The 24975-nt window shown below is 40.1% G+C and overlaps 1 protein-coding gene and 1 long non-coding RNA gene across 5 annotated transcripts in view; both read right to left on the bottom strand.

Annotated features, from left to right (window-relative positions):
• The window catches only part of PCMT1 (protein-L-isoaspartate (D-aspartate) O-methyltransferase), a 36972-nt gene extending 17357 nt beyond the window's left edge, over window positions 1–19615 (bottom strand). For 3 of the 4 annotated variants that reach the window (XM_032101837.1, XM_032101836.1, XM_032101838.1), the window contains exons 1-4: window positions 18954–19212; window positions 6165–6269; window positions 5011–5042; window positions 3145–3249 (exon numbers count right to left, since the gene is read on the bottom strand). In XM_032101837.1, the coding sequence (XP_031957728.1) occupies window positions 3145–3249; window positions 5011–5042; window positions 6165–6269; window positions 18954–19212 (501 nt within the window). Of the gene's footprint in view, window positions 1–3144; window positions 3250–5010; window positions 5043–6164; window positions 6270–18953; window positions 19213–19491 lie in introns of those variants that run through there. The other variant, XM_032101839.1, reaches the window with a different exon arrangement.
• Window positions 19616–20565: 950 nt separating this feature from the next.
• On the bottom strand, window positions 20566–24951 carry LOC116440744. The gene is made up of 2 exons (XR_004238751.1): window positions 24619–24951; window positions 20566–20968 (listed from the first exon to the last, which is right to left on the bottom strand). It is a non-coding gene; the product is annotated as an uncharacterized LOC116440744 (long non-coding RNA).
• Window positions 24952–24975: the final 24 nt, after the last annotated feature.

Below are 24975 nucleotides of genomic sequence, written 5' to 3'. Positions count from 1 at the left end.
TCCTAATGTTATTAAAACTACTGCTTGAAATGACAAATGATCCTGACTGCTAGAAGCACCTGATAATTAAAGTGTGTCTGCATAGTTTTATAAATACTTGTAATAATGATCTTTTTGAGATGTGATTCAGTTGTGTTATAGTGTTAGTGGAGATTTCTTCTTGGAATTTTTAGAAGTTAAATTTGATCACGTTTGTTTACCTGCAATAGAAAGTAACAACGTCAAGAACAAAGACTAAAACTAATCTCCTTTCACACTAAACAAAACTTACTAAGAATTAAGGTTTTTCTAGAGAAGACCTTACTTCAAAGACTAAATCATGCCTTTTATTCTAAATTATCTCAAGAGTCCTATTCTTTCAGAAGCAAATGCTGCAACTACCAGTCAGGGACAAATTACCTTCCACTTATCCTTACATTCATGAATCTACTTTCAGATTTACAGCTCTCTTCCACAGGAGGAGTGGAACTTCTGAGAGCTCATAACTCAAAAAAGGTCACAAAATCTCTGTATTCTGAGGGGGGCGGAAAGAGGTCTACTAACAAAAACCTCTCCATTACACGTAATTCTTCTAGAATTTTGCCTTTAGTATAGAAAAAAATATTCAAAACCAATCCAAATCCAAATCAAAAATCTGACCATTTTTAACAGGATCCAAAGAACACAATGGCAGAGTATGTCATAGCAGCAGCCCATGTTGCCTAACAACTATCTTTGGACACATCTGAATGCAGATGATGCATCTGAATTGTTTATGTTTCTGTATCTTACATTTTAATGTTGTTAAGACATGGAAAATTAATAACTGGTTATCCTGGGGAGGTTTTTTTTTTGTTTTATTATGAACAAGTCCTATGTTAAAAACATTAAAAGCGCAGTGTTAGCTTTTCTCGTCTGAGTGGAAGACCACCACCCTTTGCAACAGAGCAAGACACAGAGCAAGTTTTCACTGTGACAGCCATGGGTTGCTGTTTGGAGGAATGCCTGGCAGTCAGTTGTACTATAAGCTGTCAAAAGATCCAGTGTACTCCAAACAGTAATGTAACAGAAATGAAAATTTAGCAAAATGGTCAGAGCATGAAATAGCCTGATAAAGTAAGAGAACCACCTGCTGCATGTGACAGTCCATTTTGCTGAGTCCTCATCAGTCACCTCTGTGTATTACCTTGGAACTGTGAAATGCATCCAATTGAGACAACAGAAAGATGGCACAGTTTTTGGGATCTCCATGTTAGGAATAAAAATATACCCCACTCTTTTCATAAATCCAGTACTGACAGAATGAAAACTGCAATTAATTTGATTTGCCAGCAACCTTCAAAAGTAAATAAACTTAATTTTGCAAGCTATGTAGATAAGTCTATCACAGAAGTTCACCATGAAAATCCAAACAATAATCTTAAAGATGCTTTACTAGTCTAAGTAAACATAAAGCTTTCCCAGAGGTACCACAAATGAGATTATCATCATAAGACTACAGTTGTCATCTATGGGCACTGAGGCACTTGTGCCACAAATGTGAGCTACTAATTCTAGATCTCAAGTAGACTGAGAAGCAACATCAACATAGTCACAAAAAGCACATCCCCAACTAAATTTTGGTGGCAAAACACTCTACCATTAATTTCCATAATATACTTCTTTCAAGTTTTTGTTACTGTTAGTAATGCTGTCAAGCAGAACGAAAGCATTTACTCAATTTTTCCAACACACATGTCTGTAAGGCATTCCACTGCAAACTACCATGGAGGATTCATAAGAGGCACATGACATTCATATGGCAATAAAAAGATAGAGGGATTAACTTCACCAAAATTGGAAAGAGATTTCCTTTTTGTGCTGGTTCTGACTTCTCCACAGCTGTTTTAGTAGAGAAAAGTGCACAACCACAATTTAGCATGTCCTACTGAAAATGGCTATTCCTTTATGCATTCATAACTTCAGTGAGAAATACATATAGCCTGGACAAAAGTTTTAATGCTTGAAGGATTGGCGTTCCCATGCTAGCACTTGATTACTGACTACACAGTCAGACCAAAAATAATAGGCAGAAAGTTAAGTGCCATTTAAGATTTCCTCTAAACTGCAGTTTGGTTAACTACTTTTTTTTTGTTTTTTGTAATTTTGCAGCTAATACTTAGAAACCTAAATACTTTTGCAAGTGTATTGACCAGTCCTAAACATTCTTAGCTAATTCTTAACAGTGGGAAACAGAAGTTTTTGTAGACTCAGATTGGCGCTTGAAAACAGAAAAGTAAGTAGCAAAGAAACTTAAATGAGAAATTATCATATGTATCAACACATTTCGAATTGACTTTGCAGAAAGACAAAACAAAAGATCTAGTCGGCAGTTTAATGAAGGTCTCTACTAGCCATAAAGCAATTATAAAGCCCTGGAACAGAGAAGGAAGAACTGATTATATTTCCCTTCATGAATCAGTCTAACAATACTATAGCTACAGCCACTAAACCCCAAATTTTTAAACCTTTTTTTCCCCGATGTAAGATAGGAAAGAACACAGAAAATTCCTTAGGTACAGGTTGAATAACACAACTGAGATTAAGTTACTTGGCGAAGATGTAAAATACAAATTAATATCTAGCTTATAAAAGGTTAAATGGACACTTACAGTAATGTTTGTGCAATATAACAAGAAAAGAAAGCAATTAAATTCAAAGAAAATTTATATATACAAGATATTTTCTTGTATATATATAGGATTCTTTTAAGACTCAAAAGTCACAAAGCTCTCATCACATCACGAATCCGTGACAATTTATCACAATGAGAACATCCATAGTCACACAAGATAACAAAAACTGAATTGTTCAAGACAAACATCTTTTTCCTTCAAGATATAAAGCAACAACTAAAATGCAATCATTAAAAAACTCAAAACAATCCAAAAACCCCAAACTTCTTCACTAGCCAGTTTCTTTACCATTACACAATTTATTGAACCATTTAACTTGAACATCTACTATCAGCTACCACACCAAATGGGTACCAATCACACCCAGGAGAGTAAATTATTTTCTATATATTTCAATCCACTATGAAGGATGCTTTTTTTTGCTCTGCAATTCAGTTACACTTGAGTTCAAGCAGTTCTGATGATCAAGTGATTAAATTATATAACTCACCATTCGTGAAAAGCATGCTGTAAGAATTCCACTTCCTGATCCTACATCAAGTGCTTTGGCTCCTTCATGTAACTGATCAGACAGAAGTTCAAGTGCATATGCATGCTAAGAGAAGACAGAGAGAGAAAATTTCAAATTATTTTAAATGTCTGTTTTACTCAAGATATGTTCATTTCTTCAGAGATTTTGGGAAATGCCCAGAGCATTTGTATAAGAAATTTCAGAATAATTTCTATTACAAAGAATGGGGAGGGGGAAGGAGTTAACTACATGATATAATCATTGTTACTTCATTGTCTTCAACAAATTTCATGAGTGTATTTTTTTTTATTAGCATCCATATACAAAGCCTCATCTGACCATTCAAGCTTCTAGCACAGACTCTATTTATATATTGGGAAAGACACGATAAATCAGTTTATTTCTCCTCAAGTCTGGTGACTCTTACTATTCTGGCAGTATACGGCCAATAAAGCTTATCATTATGCTATATGCACTGGAATAAGCTGGGACGAAAGCTAGCTAGGAAGAAGGTAGCTCCAGAGCATCAAGGAAAATGGCTATTGAAACTACCTCCTGTATTACCTGCACACTTGCTGTATCAAAGAATAGGAAAAAGAAGTTGTCTTTTCCAAAGGCAGATAGCCAGGCTCATGTATGGAATGCAGTAGTCTATAGATACACTTGACGACTTTTGCTTTTCTATGTGGTGGACCAGTACATAAACTAAGCTTAGGCTGCACAGTAAAAAACCAATTTGTTCTTTCATGTTTCAGAGATAGCCATTACCACACTCTTTCAGCTTAATCCATCCTACCCAGAAAACAGAAATAATTAGAACATTCCCTGTTAGAACATTCACTGTTAATATTTGCTTAGAGGATATATTGCCTTTTTGCTCTGACACTTCATATACTATTAGTGTTAAGCATTGGAAAAATAATGACTGGAGGGACTTAAAATTTTAAAGCATAATTAATATTTATTTTTCCCCCTAGCAACAGTACTTTTTTCTGTCTTTTCTTGAATAATATTGTTAATATTTCTATACAAAATTCCTGATTTTTTATATTGATAACTAAGTAAATTCTAAGCCAACTACACAGCTTTTAGTCAAGAGAAGCAGACTTTTACTATGTTTTGACACTTTCCAAATAATGAAAAGACAAAATACATGCACCTATTCACTTTTTATCTCAAATAAAGAAACACAGAAAAATTACATCTGCGTTAGATGCATGCACTGGAATCCCAACTGGAACACTCACCCTGATCTCAAACCACTTGGCAAAAAAACCTGCAACTCAGTACAATGTATCTTTTTCCTGGTCCAAAGATTTAAAGGCATACAGCAATACCGTACTACAGAAATCCCTGTCATCCACTCCTGAATTCTTATATAAATTACAGAGTAATTTACATTGGAAGATCTCTGGAAATCTTCTGGTCCAGTCCTCTTTCAATACATGGGCATTTTAAATAAGGCTGCTTAGAGCCCTGTTCAGTCAGCTTCTTTGTATATCAAAGAACAGAATTTCCACAAGCTGCAAAGCTTGTTTCAGTACTTAACATTACTCAAAGTTTTTTTTTTATTCTAGAAACTAATCAGATTTCCTATGTTGCATTTTTTGGCCCACTACCCCTCATCCTATTACTGTACATCTGCAAGAAAAATTTTGATCAATCTTTTCTACTCACTCCCTTTAGGCAGTTCACAACAGCATCACTGCAATCAACTACTCATTAAATTTACTAGGGTAAATATTTTATTTCAAAAGCATCTGGATGTTTATAAAAATGCTTATAAATTTTTATTTAAAAATTATAAAATAAAACCTATACTAATCACCTAGCTTTAAAGCTTACCATATGTGGAGCACTGATTGTTGCTTGGAAACCTGTAAAACAAGAGAATGGAAAATGTTCATTGTTGTTCAGACAGCAACCTTACAATCTTTATTACCTTGACTGTAAAATGCAACACCTTCATTGTCACTCTCATTCAGGGTACAACATCCACACCCCAGCAGTTACAAAGGTACTCTACATCAGAAGTGAGTTATGGTACATCAGCTCAAAGCTATGCTGTGTCAACTCTGGACAGGAAAAAAAAAAAGGTTTTATCCTTGACCACAATTACAATCTCCATTTTTCCACTATACATCGAATTAATATCACATATTGATCAAGTATGTTCAATTCAGAGGAGTAATGTCTCCCAGAATAATGTAATTCCTTTTTCACTTAGCCCCTATATAGAGACTTGAATTTGTTAGTTTGAGTTTCATGTGATGGAGACCATAGAACATTTGGAGAACAACCTTGTGCATTTTGCAAACAGCAAATGAGAACAAACACCTATAAGAATGGGAGCAATGCTCACTTATATTTATTTTTGCAAAGATACATAAGCCTTTGGGCATGTATCTTAAAATATTTTTTTATTTTCCTGCACAACTAACAAAATCCTAATAAAATTCACTCACCACATACTGTTAAAGACAGGGAGAAGATCAAGAAAAAATAAATTAGTACATTTACATAGTTCATTCCCTTGTCTTGGAAAGACAAACTGGGACCTGGATGGGAAATAACTGTCCTATCAGTACACCTAACTATACAAAGCCTATTTTTAAAGATTACACATAATGGTTTAAGAAACTTTGCATTGGTCCCAATTGAATAATTTCTAAGATAGAGACTGTTTCTATCATAAACTGGAAGCAAATTGTTTTTAAGTATTTACATCAGCTGCACCATCACAAATTGCTGTGGTTTCAAAAATAAACACATATTAATATTGGCTGAAAAACACCTCTCTACCCGGTATATCCAAATATGCCAACTGCAACCCACAAGAAATTGAAACTTAGTTAAAAGGTATCCAATAAACTGATGAAGAACTAAACAATCTTCCAAATTAAAAAAAATATTTTCACATTCATAACACATAAATGACAAAAGCAATCACAATTACACAAATGAAAACAATCTCAATCACTTTTGCAAGATGCTCTTACCTATAGACTGTGGAGAGTCCATGTAAGGGTTGTACTTTGCATAGTGGCAACGGTCTGTAGCCAGCATTACTTCAAATACCTTGTCTGTTTTGATTATTCCATTTTCTATAAACAAACAAATATATATAGAATTGAAGGCATTGTTTCTCTTCTGCAGTGCAGGAGTCTGTGAAATGTGCTAACATATTCATAGCTTTGTGAGAAATCAAGTGCCTTACACAGATCTCTAACACTCTTCCCCTCATCATACTGTCCATGGCAGGGGTTGGACTACATCATCTTTAAAGGCCCCTTCCAGCCCAAACCCTTCTGTGATACTAAAATCAAATTTGGGATCCAGAGATCAAGCGATGCTTAAGCCAGTGAATTTTGAACAAGACTTTCCCAGCAGTTACAGTGCTTTTCTAAAACCATTTGCAAAGATCTATCCCCTAGGAAAACTCAACTTCATGCACACTTTTGATATTCCTGAAAATATAGTCAGCAAGAAATTTGTATTACTATACGCACCAAACAAGATACACTTCATATTTCTAAGAAGCTATGCAAGTAATTATTGAAAAGTATACACAAGCCAAGTTAGAAACGTGACGTTGAAGCACTGTTGCTCAGTATTTTGGTTTCCAGACCTGTTTGTCTTGTGTTAGCAAAGAAAAAAATCCTTTTGTAAAGAAACTCCTACAGAATCAGAATTCTTATGCTGGGGCAGACTGAGACCAAAGTGTCTTTGGTCTCAGTCTGAATCTTTGTTCACTTTTCAAAATAAAATATAAATGCACATGCATGTAAAATGTCACAAGCAGCCATTTTTCCTTGCAATTTTACTGAAGGGTTTTTTAACATTGATAATTCTATTTTTTTTAAGTTCTGAAGAGCCATTTATGAATAACAGAAAACTCTGGAAAACAAATGAAAGGAATTAACTAATTACTTGCACTAAAGACATAATATAAACTCCAAATAACTAACATTTCAAAGATGGATTTCTGCATTTACTACGTTCTTTAAATATGGATTTATTTGCAAAATTATACTTTAAAAGAAAAAAAAAAAAGATCACTTGAGCACCATTAAAATCTAACCCAAAACAAGGAAATCAGATTATGGAACTTTTGTAAGATTGTCTGCAAGTTGCACCAGTGGGTTTTTTTGGAGTACCACCAACAAAACACACCTGTGCCCAGGACTGGGCTAACTTCTGCAGAGACTTTCCTGACTGTTTACTGGGTGCTCCCAACTACACCTATTAATCATAGGATTTTCCTGTCTTTTTTTCTTATCTACTATCTGTGTCCAGAATTAACTATCCTATATAAAATAGGCTTGAATTCAGAGAGCAAAATAACTCCCCAGACAGGACTCCTTTTTGGTCTGAAAACAAAGTATCACATAGAACTGCAAAAGGAATATACTATCACTAAGGAAATTATTAAGCAAAACCATTCCTTTTCTAAAAATATTATTTTTTAGAAATATTTCTGTATCTGGTAAGTCCCAGTAAAAGCATACACTCCCCTCACTGTCCCCACACATTACATATATCCTGTTCTTTGACTTCATTTTGAACTGAATAGTACAGCAGTATTCAGTTAGAGGAAACTCATTTCAACGCAAAGTTTTAAATCTGAGCCAGTAGACATTTGCAGCAGTTCATAAGTTTACTTACTGAGCAAAATTGTACCCAAAAGAAAACAAACAAACCAATCCATTAACACATTGGCACTAACAACATAGGACAGTAAGGAGAAAAAAAGTTTTCCCTGACCACTTGAAATTAGTTGAATTAGTTGTACAGTAGTTCTGTGAACAAAGCATAGAAACAAAAAAAATCAAAATTTTACTCTTAGAGTTTCATTAGGAATCACTAAGAATTAGTATCTCCAAACCAAATGCACTTTTTTAAAAAGGAGAATAATCCAGGTGATTATAACAAAAGTGAGGAGATAAAGGCTCTAGGGGGCTGAAGGGATGTCAAAAAGCAGTCGCTGAGAAGCACTCGCAGAAGGTCTAAAATAGTAATTTATTTCTTGACATGCAGATAGATGCACATATTCTAGAACTACAGGTAACCACCTGCTCTTTCCTTTTGTGCCTCCTGGAATAAATATGCAGAGAACACACAGAACAAGGTTCCAGCTTGGAAACGCAAGTGCAGGGCCTTATGGTAAGGCCAAGAGCCTTCTCTAATTTCACAAAATTTAGTTCCAGTCAAAGTACATACAACTACCAAATAAGATGCTTACACTGACAGGCAAATTACAAAATACCCCTAAAAACAGAAAATACTAATATTCTACATTATTATCTACATAATGCTCTATTTGAGCATTCAGGATGCTGTCATTCAGCAAACACTCATGAGATTTGCTGACTGTTGTACTGTTTTTGATTATTGTCATATTTTTCACCAGTAAATAAGAATTGAAGAAAGTTACCCATACTCAGTCCCCAGAAGAACCTGTGGGAGAAGCTGAATCTGGTGTCAGCCATTGATTTCAATTATTGAATAACGCTCCATCCTCATGAAAAAACCAACACCCTCTCAGCTATTCCCCCATAGATTAAGACTGCTTTCAAATTTGCTTATTATACAATGGAAAAAACATCAAATTTTAGGTGGGAATTAAGAAAAGCAATCAAGCTCTAAACAGTAAAGTCAATATTGACTTAGCTGTAAGTTTTATTGTGTTGATAACAATACGATTTTTTTTTCTTAGTCTCACTGCTGAATGTAGAGAAACATAGCAACTGCAAGATACCGAACTCCAAAAACAGTCCTTTCTTTCCTGCAACAGTCAGTCGCAAGATGACCAGCTGCCAGGATCTTAATTCTGTCTGGAACATGTCTCCATCAAATTCTCAATTAAGTCCAGAAAACAAGTATATCCCCTAAAGAAGCCAATAATAGAAGCGTATATTGCAAACAAGACATTCTAATTTAATGCCATCTCTAACTACCAAAAAACCAAAACAATCAAAAAGAAATTAACTATTAATAAAATGCTAATTAAAAACATTTCCTAACTCTTAAAATGAAGCTCTCTATTGCAAAAAAATGATTCACAATTACATGCATATAGGTAGAATATCCTTTCCAATTATAATGTGTACAGAAAACTCTCCTTGACGATACTGTTGGGTTTCAAGACTACTAATCAGTACTGCAAACAAATCAGATATTAAAGTGTTTACAAGCAAAGGATAATACACAAACACACTGACAGCTTGAAATAAAAAGTAAACTCAAATAAAACAGAGTTATATCAGTGCAACTTCCAAGCTTCAAAGGGCTGAAGCCGAAAAGTAAGTACTTAAAAGTGAAGCACTGCATGCCAAGTTCAAGAGTTACTCTCAGCAGAGGCTGTGGCAATGACAACTTGACATAATTGGAGCATGTTTTGAAAACTCTCTCTGGTCTGCCTCTTTTCCACAAATAACACTATGAAAACAGGAAAAGAGCTCAGAGCAGTCCTTAGACTTGAAGGTGGGAATTTATCACTGTTGAGTGTAACCCGGGAAACTGGGCAGTTGGCTGTCAGAGAGCAAGTAAAGAAGAGTCTGAAAATGCACCATGGACTTCAAACAAGTAAACAAGCTATCTTTTTATTTTATCTTTTATTTAGCAACAAATGCATTACTGAAGTGCTTATGTTTCAAAGAATTGCCTACATCACTGATGGTATCCTGACTGTTGATCAAACACATTTCTAACCAAACCATAAAATACTGGCAGTCAACATTTACACCAATACTGGCTTCCAGATCGGAAAAGAGGATGTGTCATTGCCACATGATCCAGCACACATGCTTACTATACAAACTATAACACCTACTCAAATACCTCCTGTGGCTGACTTTATGTATTGAAATCCCAAAACCATTTACTGTGCAACTACTTCAGCATCTACATAGTTCAGCTTCTTTTCAGATTACTTTCTCCATAACCACTGCAGAATACTTCACTCATAAAGATCAATTTTCAGAAAAACACTGATGTTTTTAAATCATACAGAGGTCCTTAAGACATAACACAAAGTACATACAGCTTTATGTTAGAAAAGATTAATTCATGTAGATTAAAATTACTGATGTGACAAATCATAGAATGGCTTGGGTCAGAAGAGACTTTAAAGGTTAACTAGCTCCAAATCCCTTGCCATGGTCAGTGACATCTTCCACTAAACCAGGTTGTTCAGAGCCCCATCCAGCCTGGCCTTGAACACTTCCAGGGAGAGGACACTCACAACTACTCTGGACACCCAGTTCCAGTGCCTCACCACCCTCACTGTAAAGGACTTCTTCCTAATATCTAATCTAAACCTACTCTCCTTCAGTTTAAAGCCATTTCCCCACACTGTCTTATCACTACATGCCCTCGTAAATACAAGTCCCTCTCCAGCACTGTTGTAGGCCCCCTTCAGGTACTGGAAGGCTGCTGTAAGGTCTCCTGGAGCCTTTGCTTCTCCACGCTAAACAACCCCACCTTTCTCAGACGGCCTTCACGGGAGAGGTGCTCCAGCCCTCTTATCATCTTCATGGCCATCCAGCCATCCTCTGGACTCACTCCAACAGACCCATGTCCTTCCTATGTTGGGGGCCCTGAAGCTGGATGCAGCACTCCAGGTGGGGTCTCACCACAGTAAAGTAGAGGGCAGAATTGCCTCCCTTGACCTGCTGGCCATGCTGCTTTGGATGCAGCCCAGGACAGGTCGCTCTCAACCAACTTGCAGAGGGTGCACTCAATTCCACTGTCAATGTCACTGACAAAGTTAAACAACACCAGTTCAAGTGCTGACCCCTGAGGAACACTACTCGTTGTGGTCTACACTCAGATGTTGAGCTTTTGACAACTCTTTTGAGTGCTACCACCCAGTCTTATCCATCTAATGGTCCATCTGTCTAACCCATGCCTCCCACTTTTAGAGACATAGATATAGTGCAGAACCGTGTCAAATGACAGTCTCCATCCGACCCATGCAAATCAGCTAGCAACTTTCAAAGTGGGCTGGAACAGAACCACATCCTGATTCGCAAGCAATGTGAAGTTCATTGGTTTTAAGCACCTGATCAACCAACATTTTTAAAGTCAAGGTCTTTTTGTTTGGGCAGAGGAAGAAAAGATGGGAAAGAACATGACTCAGTTAATAAACTTTTATTTAAGTAACGAGCATAGCAAGACTTCACTGTAAAGCATGAACACAAAGAAAGCACTTTGAGCAAGAAGTGACGCATCAGCACATAAAATCCAGTAACGGACACTGACCCTAAAACATACAAAGCTCTTTGTGCTTAAGAAAGTAGGTGTTTGTAAACAAGTGTTTCTTATACCACTCATACATGCAAACTTCTTGTATTTTGCTGATAATTTAAGAGCTATTTGTCTCAAACTTTCAGCTGCCTATCTAACGTCACTATGATTTGGATTCAAAATAATACATTATCCAAACAGGATGTTGCATACAACTCACTGGAAGGAATCAGTTAAGAGTCTATCATTCAGAGACAAAACAACAGAAAGACTGGGGAAAGCAAGGGTGCATCAGAGCTAATCTTACAGTCCAGAAGTTAAACACAAATGTCAAATCCCATGAAAACCCCAAAGTGACAGAAACTAAAAATAATGGGAATAATAATAGTAATAATAGCAATAATAGTAATAATAGTAATAACAATAATAATAATAATGAAAAATATTCAATTACCATTTAAATGCTACTCAAAACCTGCAGAGGTAAAACAACATGGGAATCATAAGCTAGGCTCGACACAACCAACTAGTATACTAGTAAGCTTCAGTTAAATACAAACTTACCTGTCAACATTTCACTTTTACTTCAAGGTAGTATTTCTTCTCTATTTAATAATAATCACCTTCAAAAACAATCCATCCATTCTGGTATAACGGGTAAGAGTTTTCTACTTATTTTCATGGATCTGAAAGTCTGTGGGTAACTAATTTAGGCATTTTAACCACAGCTGTATTGCCCCCTCCTGCTGTAGGCCAGTGTTGCAAAGTTGGTATTAACCATTTTCTTCTCTGGGGGAGGAGAAAAGCCTGCTAACACAGCCTTCCAGCACACAGATTTAGACAGAAGTTCTCTGCAATGCACTCACATTTACCTTAATGGTTATGTTGATTTTGTCTCCATCTGTATTAGCACTGAATGAAGAAACTTTGGGGAGTACATGAAAGAAGAAAGTAACTTTAAGGTTGGTATCAGCATGCAAAACCATAAAACCACACCTTCCAATGAACTTTAACACCGGTGTGCAGATGAAGGAGACAACCTCCAAGCACTCCTCAATCACCTCAACATTTGAGAGGACTGAACTTCACCTACACATCACTTGGAAACTCAAAACTGAAGAGCTCAATACAAACTGGCAACAACCATCAGTAGTAACTAAAAAATGTTGCAGAGGTTAAGACAAACTTAGCTGGATCAGACAGATAGACAAGGAACTCTCTTCACAGCAAAGCTTGAGGCAAAACTACTTACAGCTTTAGTAGATCTGTAAAGAAAGGCAGATGGTGCACATCTCACACCTTACTGAGCAGATTCCATGCAACCACTCTGCAGATCTGTTTTCAGAAAAGCCAATGCTGTTAAGACCAGCAGCTAGACCACATGAACAGTTTGTTATTATGAAGGTGGTTTCATTAAGACAAGCACTAGTACTACACGAAAACTGAGGATCAGAAAATCAGAAAAACATAACCCTGAGTCTTGGAACAAAATGACGAAGAGCTGTCCAACTAGCAGAAATTAGGAAGAATTTCTGAAGCTATATTTCAACAGTGCAAGCATTTAAAACTATTTTGTGCTCAAGTCCACTACTGAAGTATTCAGGTTCTGAAGTCTTAAAACATAACTCACAAGTCAGCCAGTCCAGGAGAAGTCCACAGTTTACTGATCTCAAGCTTTGAAAGAGTTCACTTTGTTTTTGTCAAATGTTGGTAATTTAAATTAAAATTTAAAACATTATTAAAATTAACCTAATAAAAAATTTAATAAAATTATTTAAAGTGTTATGTAGCACTAAAGAACATGACTTTGAGGGATAATATTCAAATAAACAATAATTCTAAAGAGCATGAATATTATGCATTTCTTTCTAGGCTTTCCAGTACTCTTAGTGATCTCTTGAGACCACATCAGGATGAAAGAAACAGTAGCATTAAAAGAAAAGCTTGGAATTATATTGAAGGCAAACCATAGGAGATTCCCTCTTTTTAAAATGCCTACATGCAACAGTAATGACCTGTTTTGGACAGATTTGCAGTATCATTTCCATTTTGCTATGGATTACTAGGCAGCTGCAAACCACCAGGAAAAAATCGTACCATGCCATTATATCCACATACAAAAATAAAAATGTATCTTCAATCAAGCAAAAGAACTAAACATTTTTTAATTAAAATTATTTATTAGGCATTATAAAGATTTTGATGTAAACAATCAGCCAAAAAATGCCCTCTTTTTTCCTTGAATGACTGAGGACTTGGACTTTGATGCACTGGATTTTGGGAGTTTCTGGGAAAGTATGGGTATGTTTTTAACATTACACTGACACCCTGTCTAACATTAAGGGAAAAAAAAACATGCCAACATGCCAACAACAAAAGAACCACTTAAGAACACAATCTTAATTAACACACCAATAAAACGTGATGAATGTTCTTAAATTTGGGTTGGGTTTTTTTGTTTCTGTTATCATTTCCTATTATCTGGGATATTTCGTTGTCTTGATTTACTCAAAGGCTTGCCTCTTAAAAGATCAAGGGTGTAGAAATTCCTTCAAAACATTTCACAAACACTTAAATCTTAAAAATAAAAAAGTTTTACAGCAACTCCTTTAGGCAATGATTCAAATTACTTGCTAACAAAATTTTTTTAAAATCTCAATGCTCCAAAAAATAGCATCACAGATTTCAAGTCTGCCACCTGAGACGTGAACCAAATTTAAGAAATTTTAGATATTTTTAAATTAACATATCAGTGGATGTGTTCATTTTTAATTTAAAAAATAGTTCAATTTCCAACCATTTCACTACCTGGTCATAAGTTACAATGCTCAGTCACTGAAACCTCAATACATTTATGATGAATGCACCCAACAGGCAGCGCAAGTGCTTGTACAGGGGAGTCATTAAATTTGGTCTAATTTTCCATTATTATTTCCCTTCTTCGTGTTCATCCAAGTTACATTACTCTTCCTTATGCAAAATTAGATAGATGTAAAAGAGATTTGGATAAACCAAGGGAAAAAACATGACGGGGAAAATAAACAAAACAAAACCAATGTTTACTTCTTGCTGAACCTAGCTTAGGCTTACTATATCTGATGCTTTCCCATTCATGGCAGTTCCCAAAGAGATTTGTCCTCAGCAACCAGAAACCAGCACCAAAGGTGCAGATTCATTGTAGATAAGCCTTCATGATGACAAAGCATGCCAAGATGTCATTTTAAATTATTTAACATCTAAATAATTAAAACACTTGGAGAAATATCTTTAACGTGTTTAAAAATAGAATTCTCAAACCCTGATAATATTTGAGTATATACTGATTTGAAGCATCATTTACACTGAAAAATTAGGATTCTGGTCTTATGCGAGGTGCAAAATTCTATGGAATTTGTGGCATCTTATAAATTAGAGTTAATACCTTTTGTGATACAAGTTTATTAGGTGAGGAAGGTAAAAGAATGTAGCAAGAAACAAATCCACAGATGGTTAACAACATCTGAAGGTTAGCCACAGCCAAGCTAACTCACCTTCACTTTCACTGAGAAATGTGGATTCAAGAGCAGGTATAGGTGATGAAAACACCACTGGCACAACATGATCAGAGAATTAAGCAAAGCAAGCTTGTCATACGGCAGCATGACATACTGACTGGAGGAAAAAGGCACAATAAGGAAACTTAATGAACTTTGGTTGTTTGTGGATTGTCCTGATTGGACAGGAAACCAGTTTTTCAGTCCTTCAGGTGGGAAAGAAAAGCTGATTTCTAAGATGTTGGCATGTAAAGTAACAGGACCTGGCAAAAGCCCAAGTATGAAAGACAGAAGGAAATCGAAATGATCTAACAGTGACCTATCAGCAGATAGCTGAAGATATAGAGGGAGGGGAAAAAAAAGTTACAGATTTAAAATCAAAATACTTTCAACCAAGCAAGATAACAGTAAATAACTCACCAATTATTTTCCTCCTTCCTCAGCACCTCTATGTGGAAGATTCACAATAAAAAGAAACTCCTGTCAGAGTTATTTATTTAAACACAGGCAATTATTTCTGTGTTTAGCATGATTTCTATCCCCACAGTAACCTGCATTTAGATAGCTTCCTAGAAATGCTGTCTGCTAAAAGGTCTTACTTTAAATATATTTTAGGGGCAAAATTTACCCAAATTTGAAGGTGTATGTTCAACTATTTTCAGTTAGGAAGAAGCAAAGATTCAGATAATTACTCTGTAAAGGTGAAAAATAGGTGTTTTAAGTAGCTTTAATGCAGAAAGAATTATTCGGATTTAAAAAAGGGATTTTTTAAAACTTAGAAGTACTTTCAAGAATCACTGAAACAAAGCAGCTGAACAGCTCATAGCAACAGCACATTCAAGGACAGCATTTTTGTTGTGAAGAGTGTGTTTTAAACAGGTTTATTTTGTGTATGTCAAATTGTGCGTCTATGATGCCTCAAATTAACAGTGCAAAAAACCTGTTTACAAAGTTAAAAATCAGAAACCAAAACAATGTACTGCAATATTCTTTAGTCACTTGTCCCTAAGCATGTACTGAAGAAAATTCCAGGGCCCTCTTTAATAGTTTGTCCCTTTTAAGACAGGACAGCAAAGATAAGGCTTATAAAGAATAATTGCCTAAATCTGCATTGCAAATACCCAAAATTACTTGTCACTGCCCTAACACAATCATTGTTACCACTACAGAAAAGTTAATTCTATAGTTAAGGCAACAGTGAAGCGAGCACTAAAGCAAATGTCATGAAATGGAGAACTTTATTGCCACAAAACAGAAGCAATAGTAACTATCAACAACAACTTATAATGAAAAATAATCTTTATTGCTGATTTAAAGGAAAAGAACATGTAGCCTACAGGAATCTTCCAATGATGTTTTTATTTGGAAGCAAAACCAGATTAATAAATTCCCATTCTCCCCAGTCCGCATTTACCCACAACAAAGTTCACTGCTTCTCCAACCATAATAGTTCAACAGCTTACAGACACTGAGGAGTTTAAATCTTGATGTTTCACAAGTCATGAGAAAGTGACCCAGTCTTACAGCACTGCCTCCCTCACAAGCAATTCTAAAAGAATGGTCAAGAGAAGAATTGCGGCATAAAGGCAGGAGCAAGAACCTCTCAACCAGGATTTGCTGCAGTAGAAAACATACTGTGTCACAAAAACCGGCATTATTTTCTTTAAGTTATGCAAAACATACACTACATTACACACTCATTTACTAAGTTATACACAAGACAAACACCGGACAACATCAAATTAACCTCATCCAGTTTGCATTCTTACTTTTAGCATAAAATGCTGTAAATGCTATGTAGCTGTTTTTAGAGAAGGGAAAATACATTGAGAGAGTCTACTACTTCAAAAGAATTCTCTGGAACATTTTAGTCTTTCTGTAACCAATAATTTTTAAGTTTGTTAAAATATATCTGGGAGAATTGTATCATATTAAACAGTACTTTCTTCTAAATCTGTTCCCAACTTTAGCAACAGGGTATCATCTTACCTGAGGAACTCTAACTTGAAAGTTACGGTCTTAACTCAGCAGTTGCTCTGCACTGATAAAGTCCTACACCATGACCAGAGTCCCACCAAAGTTGACAACACAATCTTGCTGCAAGATCAAAAGCCTCTGTGCTTCCACAATATTTTATTGCCAATCCACTATCTCCCTGTTTAACACCACTCAAAACATTTTAGTATGCATATGCAAAACACAGAGGGGGAAAATACAGACTGTAATTTTCCAGAAAATTACCATCACAGCATACTTTGAGATTACAATATTAAGCACTTCTATTTTACTTTCCTCTTCCTATACTACTATTGCTGTGTACTAACCACAATGGTTTTTAGCTTTGTAATTGTTATTATTTGCAACACCCTAAACAGCTTCCATGTGTTGAAAAACTGTCATTGTCTTCTGCAACAAAGAAACTGGTTTTGCCTTCAGGTTCTGAGCGCCACAGACTATTCTGGCAATAATTGCTTTTTGGATATATTTTGGAGCTTAACATTGATTTTTACATCAGAAAGTTTTTCCCTGCTGTGTAAGAGAACAATATTTCACTAAAACAGTATTTATAGCCCTTTCAGTTGCAGAACAAAATAAAACAAAAAAAATGCATTGCAACTCTTGTAACTAGAGAAGTTGTTATCTATTTATTAAACACATTTTTACAATGAAATTCTATAATAATTAGTAGTTTTTACAAGGAAACTGAAAGTCACTTCAGCATGTATTATTCTGCTGGATGTGATAGTTCTCAAAAGAAAATACTGGGAAAGACCACAGGATCAGATGATCTAACATAAGCAAAGAAAAGGAGAAAGGAGAAAATAACAAGGGTGATTCTCCTATGACTCCAGAATAACGAGGAGGCCACATAGCTGAACTTGTCTGTGGTCTTGTAGTATCACTAAAATAGGAGACGACTGCCATAACACAAGCTCTAAATCTACGTCCTTTTACGTCTAGGACACGGACTTGAGAAAAAGAGAAAAGGCCAGGAGCAGAGAAGAGAGACACTGTAAGTATATTTAAGACGGGTTAATTCTACGCTAATACGAAAAATGGAAGCTCTGAGTACAGGTGGTGTCGCTCCGTCCTCTCAGGACCTGCAGACTTCAGGATGTACTGAAGTACACCGGCGAAGAAGGGCCCGCCCGAGACCTTCCACATTCAGCACGGGGACAGCACAAACCCTCGGTGAGCGCAAGGAGCGCCCAGTGCCGGGCAGCCACCGCAAAGCTCGGCTGTCACAGCACGAGTCCGCAACCCCGACAGCTCGTCTCCTCTCCTCGCGGTCCCAGCCCACCCCTCCGAGGGGAGCCACTCCGAACCCCGCCGGGGAGGGGGGGAGGAGGGACTGCTGCCACACGCCCCTTCCACCCAACACAAACAGCCGCGGCCTCTTCGGCGCGTTTCCCAAACACGGGCGGCTCCCGCTGCGTTGTTCAGCCCAGGCCTGAAAGAGCGGAGGGCGCCCGCCGACACCACAGCTCCCGCCGCCCGCCGGCCGGAGAGAAGCCAGACGGACGCCGATCCCGGCGCGTGCGGTGGATCACGGGCCCTTCGACACTGCCGCCGCGGCCCCGCCTCAACTCGCACAAGGCACACAGGGACGAGGAGCCGGGAACGGGGCCGGGGAGGGGGGGGACGCGGCGAGCAGGGAACAGCCACGGCCGCCGCACGGCGCTTCCCCTCCGGGACCGCCATCGGTGCCGCCCCGCCCGCCGCATTGCCGCCCGCAACAACAGCCCGGCCCGCCCTGCGACACCGGCCGCCGCCCGGACACACACCCCCCGCCCGGGCACGCACGGACACACCCCCAGCCGGACACAGAGACACACACATACAGGGACGGACAGACGGACAACACGGACACACGCGGCCGGGCGCCGGCGCCGCTCCCTGTGACAGTTGGCGGCGAGTCGGGCGCCGCGGCAGCGCGCGGTCGCTAACGGTCACCGGGCGGCCGGTAACGGCCGCCCCACAGCCCAGGCGCCCCGCCCCGGGACTCACTGCGGAGGTTGTGGATGAGCTCGGAGTGGCTGGCGCCGCCCGACTTCCAGGCCATCGCTAGGCACACTCTGCGGAGCAGGTACAGAGCCGCCTTCAGCGCCGCGACTGCGCACAGCAGCTTCCCCAGGAAGGACACAACCTCCAGCGCCGATACAGGCGCCGCCTCCTCGCCGCCTCCTCCCGCGGCCGCCGCCGCTGCGGCTGCCGCGCGCTCGCCGAGGGGAGGGGCCACGCGCCCACCGCCCCGCGCGCCCGACATGCCCCGGCCGCCGCCGCCGTCGCTCCGCCGGCCCGCGCTGTGCCCCCCCGCGCATGCGCGCCCACCGTGCCCAGGGGCGCGCGTGGGGAGATCCTCGCGCGCCGGGGCGGGGATGCTCAGCGGCTGCTCCCGACCCGCGCGTTTGGCTGCCGGGGCCCTGGATCCCGCGCTAGCGGCGAGACTCCGGTCCTGCCCTCGCCCCAGAAACGGCGGCGGAGCAGGAGGCGCGGGTTTATGAATTTAGGAGCTCTGTTAATGAATGAGATAGCGAAACGGCACCTCGGAGAGCACACACTTTCCCCCCTGCCCCGGCCTTGGTCGCTCCCGTGACACAAGTCGGTACACGCCTGGTACCGGAGAAGGCGGTGTCGGGGCTGGCGAGCCCCATCACGGCCCCGTGGTGGTGGCGGCGGCGCCAGCTCCCAGCCCAGCGCGCGACCCGCCGCCCTTGCGACGGAGCCAATTAGCGGCGTCCCCCCGGCGCGGTGTTTTGCATGGGGCGCGCCTATTGGCCGCGGCCAGCCCGCACGCGTCAGGCCTACGTGTTGGAGGCTGCCATTGGTCAGGGGGCGTGGGAGCTGCGCGTGCCGTGTGTGTCCCGGGCAGGCGACGGTGCCGACGGGGGAAGGCAGGTGCGGCCGGGCACCTGGGAAACATTGAGAAAATTGGAGCGAGGTGGAAGGTTATGGAGAGTTGGCTTAGCCATATATTGGCTAAACGCTGCCAAAGTACCGATATTCCACAGGAGCATCTACCGGTGCAATGCCGACGACAGAGGACAAAGTTGCAAATTAAAATTCCTTTTAAAAGGAAGTCCAGGTCAGTAGCTCAGAATTTAGTAAATGCTGATGGGACTTTATTCTGTCCCAGCATAGGCCCACGATGAAGCAGCAATCTTAAGGGGAAAGTAGCACCTTCAGATCCTCCCACAGCCCATAACATAATTAGGAAAAGCAGAGAATTCACTTCCTACAGTAATGTAGTATTCCTGCCTGCTCTGAAACTCCTTTATGATCAATTTCACCACCAATATTCATTTGCCACCTGTTACTTATATACGTCTATTGTTTAAAGGGAAAGCATATACCATCTTTGCTATTTTGGGGAACCCACTGTCAGTGCTGTGACTTCTGCATTTGTGCTGCCTTCTGGTCCCTGCAAATGGGCTTCACACACCTGGGAATAGTTTGCTGCACTTCCTTTCTTAACCAGGCACACTGGCACAGGTGTGGTACCAGACGGCAGGGTTTTCAGTTCTTGGTTTTTGAAACGTGATACATAACTATGGACAGGTAGGCCCTATCAATAGTATATTGTATAAACGTTGGGGAAAATAAGGTGTCATCCAGCAGATATAATTTCCAGCATTATATTGTTTTTTAAAAGCAGTTCTGATACAAGGACACAGACTAAAATACCACCATGGGAGATTACACAGATTACATCTTCTGTCAGAGAGCACATCTTGGCTGGGAGCGTTGAACCTGTTCCAGCTCCACACAACACATGTATTTCATCCAATCATTGCTGGTTCAGGTGAAGAAAATGAGGTGAAGGTGGGAATCTGCTTCTCTACTTTGCAGTCAATCCAGGGCAAATCTGATAGTTGCTCAATGCATATACCAGATCCCATCCATAGACTTCCCATCTGATTCTTGTAATCCTGGAGACAGATCCACTGCTTCATTCTGTATTCTCCATCTAGCTTCTCCTAAGCATGATCTGGCAACTGTCCGTGTGAGGCTCCCAGCCTGTCCTAGAATATAAAAGGTCTCCCTATTACACCCAGTGGGCTGAGAGAGAAGGAAAGAAGCCATTGGAGTTCAGAGGAATTCCCAACGGGCAGCAAGTACAGAGAACAGACAGACATTGTAAAACTACAGCACAGAACTACTTATTTGTTTTAAATGGAAAAGACATTTTCTGTTGTCAGATGCAAGCAAACTGCATTGCTCTCACATAGAGAGGTTGTTGGCAAGAAAATAGCTGGCCCATGTTTAAAAGCATTCCAGGGATACTTACCCCCTTGGGAGACCAGAAACACAAGAGAAACCATTTACATACAAACTGATGCTGCTTACCAGGAGCAGCTTGAATTAGGCCTAAGCTTGTCACAGAGCACCAAGAGCGAGCCTGCATTTCTCTCTTAGGAGTTTGCAGTCTTGCCCAGTCACTTTCTGACTGAGAATACCTATTTGCCATGTTCTTGACAAGAGTATTCAGAGAATTAAAACAAGTGTGGGCCTTCCTTAGCAATATCTGGGGTGTCTTGGGTGGATACCAGGCATGTGTGAAGGAAACAGCATTTGGCTTGGCAGGCTTCCAGGAGCTCTAAGACAAGCCAAGTTGTCTCAAAGGGCCCTGGGAAACTAACATGCACCAATAGTGGCAGGATGCACCCATTTATGCAGTAAACAAATGTAAGAGCCCCAAACTCTTTCTGTTCTACAATCCCAAGCCATAAGTCCATTTTTAAAACCTATTAGGAGCACATCCATTGAGATGAAACTAAAAGCAACATAGCCATTCTTTACTAGAATGAAATACAAGCCGAAATTTAAAAAAAAATTGTTTTCTGGCCATCATCATTCATGTGGAACCTCTCCATTTGCTCTGATACTCAGGATATCTGTATCCTACTCCCCCTCATTTGTCCAAACCAGTATGAGCACGTTGGTCCCTGGATGCCCACTGTCAATTGCAGGCACCTTCATCTTCCACATGTAGAACCATCTCCCTAGAACTCCTCAGGGAGCTGCTGCATGGATGGTCCTCTTAGGCAAGAGGCACAGGAATGCCAGCAGCCAGAGTGGGCCATCATATGATTGTTCTGACACGAAGATCCCACTAACTGTAAGCACATCGGCTCTCTCTCCTTTGCTGCACACTCACCCACATCCCAATCCTCTAGCTGTACTTACATACATTTATATATAAACCCCTCCAAGCTACTATTTCTGTTTCATCCCTTCCCTCCCACCTCATAAGCCCATTGGATTTTTTTTTAATTCTTTGAATTTAGAAAGAATTTGAAAAATTGCTCATCACTGTCTGCTCCCATCTGCTTCTGCATACCACAAGCAGAAAATTCCTTGTGAAATGTTCCTGCTGTACATTTCCGCAGTTATGTCCCAAACCCTACACTAATTGGCTTTTACACCTACACACACTCCTTTCCCTGACTCCATTCTGTTTTTTAACTTAATCACTCTCCTTCATCTCATTTCTTTTCCTATCAGCTCAAGCCAGTTTGGTGTGCACCTTCCTTTTGTATTACCATTTCAGAAGTTCACATTATTTTGAACTCCACATCCATGTTTTCCCAGCTCTGCACTCAAAGACGAGGTGAGAAGGACCCAGTCACATCAGCGGCTTTCCCCATTAGGGAGCAGCAGAACTGGGATCCCTTCGTGAAGGAAAGTGAGCCTTCCAGATGACACCTTCCAGATGACACCTTCCAGATGACACAGCAGGACACCATCCCACAGCGTCCAAGCAAAGCAAGCAGAGCTGGACTGGGGACAGAAACGGTTTTGCCACCAAGCAAAGTGACAAGTCAGACCCCAAGTCAAGCCAGCCACCAAATTTGGGCAACACGGCTGAGCACAGGCCCTCCTACAACACAGCTCAGGCCAAGAGCAAGGTGCCCCAGCCCAGATGGGAGCTCCAGCCAAGGGCAAGGCTTATGAGTGCACTCAGGGCCTGGCCCTCTGCTGTTACATCCTCTCTGCAGTACCTGGGCACAGTGACTGTACTGGTTCAAGAGAATGAACTGGGCACAACTCCAGGAATTCTTACCAGCTGTAAACATTGTTTTGGCATCTCCAAATAACTTTCTTTAAATATTGTTCAATGATGATGGGAGGAAAGCAGAATATAAGCAAATCGAATTCAGAATTAGTTTTATCCTGCCCTAGTAGAACCACTGATCTAGTAAGTGCCTTTGTTCTCAGGGCCCCTACCTTCTATCAGAGAGACAGGCATGCTTTGAGTTTCTTTCCCTTACACTCCTAGCTTTAGCCATATTTAAGGATAATCCATAGATGCTCCTTGTTGTCTCAGCTGATATGTTTGGACTCAACTCTCAGAGTAAGCTTCATCTAGACTTAACGTCCTTTTTGAAAACCTCAGAAATATCAGATAAGGCACATTTCCTCCTTTTATATGTTTATTTAAATCTGCCATTACACTGAAATTATATACTAACACAGTACACATCTTTCATAGGGATCAAGCACAGAGAATATATTTAAAGGTTTACAAAGCAGCCCTAAATCTATCACAGCTCTCACTTCCGTCATATAACATGCTGCCAACATTTTCTTTAAAAAATGTAGGACAGGGAAGAAAAACTGTGACTGTTCTTTTCCTCTAAGTGAAAATAAGCCTGTATGTCCAACTTACTTCCCTTAATACTTCCCAAATGCTTTTGAACAAGCAATCCTAAGCAAAGAAAGAAACCATCCAAAAGCATAAGGTAAAAAATACACACAGAAATCACAAACTAACCAACAAAAATATTTGCCTAATAAAACTTTCAATAATCCCAAAGTGTTTTCTCTTCAACTTTTAGCTATCTGGTCTGCAGCTGTATTCTGAGGCTGCCTATTGATATTTCTCACAAGTGTTATAAGAAATAGCTGAAAATATCCTTGGAGTTGACAGTGACTTGCAGAACTGCTGTTAGCAGCTTAATAAAGGGTGCCAGAAGCATTTGCTACTGTAGAATAACAATGCTACTGTCATGTGCAACAAAGCTGTTGTAAGGTATGTTTGCAGTATGGTAGACTACTATAGCATCCAGCTTTTGGAATATGTTCAGTGATGGATTCTGCTGAATGTAATTACGGAAAAAAAAGTTAAACTAAGTTCAAATGATGCATTAAGCATATAAAATATCACTAATTTGGTATCACACCTGAGGGATTACAAAACAGCATAGCAGACTTGATGAGGAACTCAAAAATGCTGTATAGAAGAAATCCGACAGATGCCTTTACCAGGAAAACTGCAATAACACAGGTGAAAATTTGTCCAAGCCACTGTTAAATCCATCTGAAAGAACCTCTGAGACCCGGCAGCATCAGCTTTGGAAAAAGATGCACCAGAAAACAAAGTTGAAAAAATCTTTGTGAGAAAGACCCTTACCGGACTGCAGTGACTGGACCGATAGTCTCATCCTCTGAAATGACAACTGACAATATAACTATGTCAGCCTTTAGTTTACAACTAACCGCTGAACTTTTTATTGCATAGTTGTTTAGGTCTCAAGCGAAATACTAGAAAGGAAATACAAGTAACACATCAGTGTGTTACCACAGTATTCTCACACTAAATCCCAAACACAGCGCTGTGGCAGCTACTAGGAAGAAAGTTAACCGTGTCCCAGCTGAAATCAGGGCTTACTTAAAAGCAGATGTAGACCAGAGATGCTTGGTCGCCGCGTAAGTCACTCATTTTGAGAAAACAGACGTTGGTGCATGTCATGGAAAGGTGACACACAGACACAACGTTCCGGTAGACACGGCCCAGCCGAGCAAACAGGTAACACAGCAGCACGATCACTTCTTCCTGTATTTCCTCCTCTCCGGACCCGACGAGCAACCGACGCCGAGCCGATATGCCGGTGCACCAGCACCAGGCGCCAGGCACGGCACACCAGGTCCCGGTAAGCACGGGCAGCTGGCGCCCAGCGGCTCCCACAAGCAGCGGGGCCTCAGCCCGCCCGCGCCCCGGCCCGCGCGCACCCCCCCGGCCTGTCCC

Source organism: Corvus moneduloides, chromosome 3, assembly GCF_009650955.1.
Source record: "Corvus moneduloides isolate bCorMon1 chromosome 3, bCorMon1.pri, whole genome shotgun sequence".
Lineage (NCBI taxonomy): Eukaryota > Metazoa > Chordata > Aves > Passeriformes > Corvidae > Corvus > Corvus moneduloides.
This window is presented reverse-complemented; position numbering and strand designations above follow the sequence as displayed.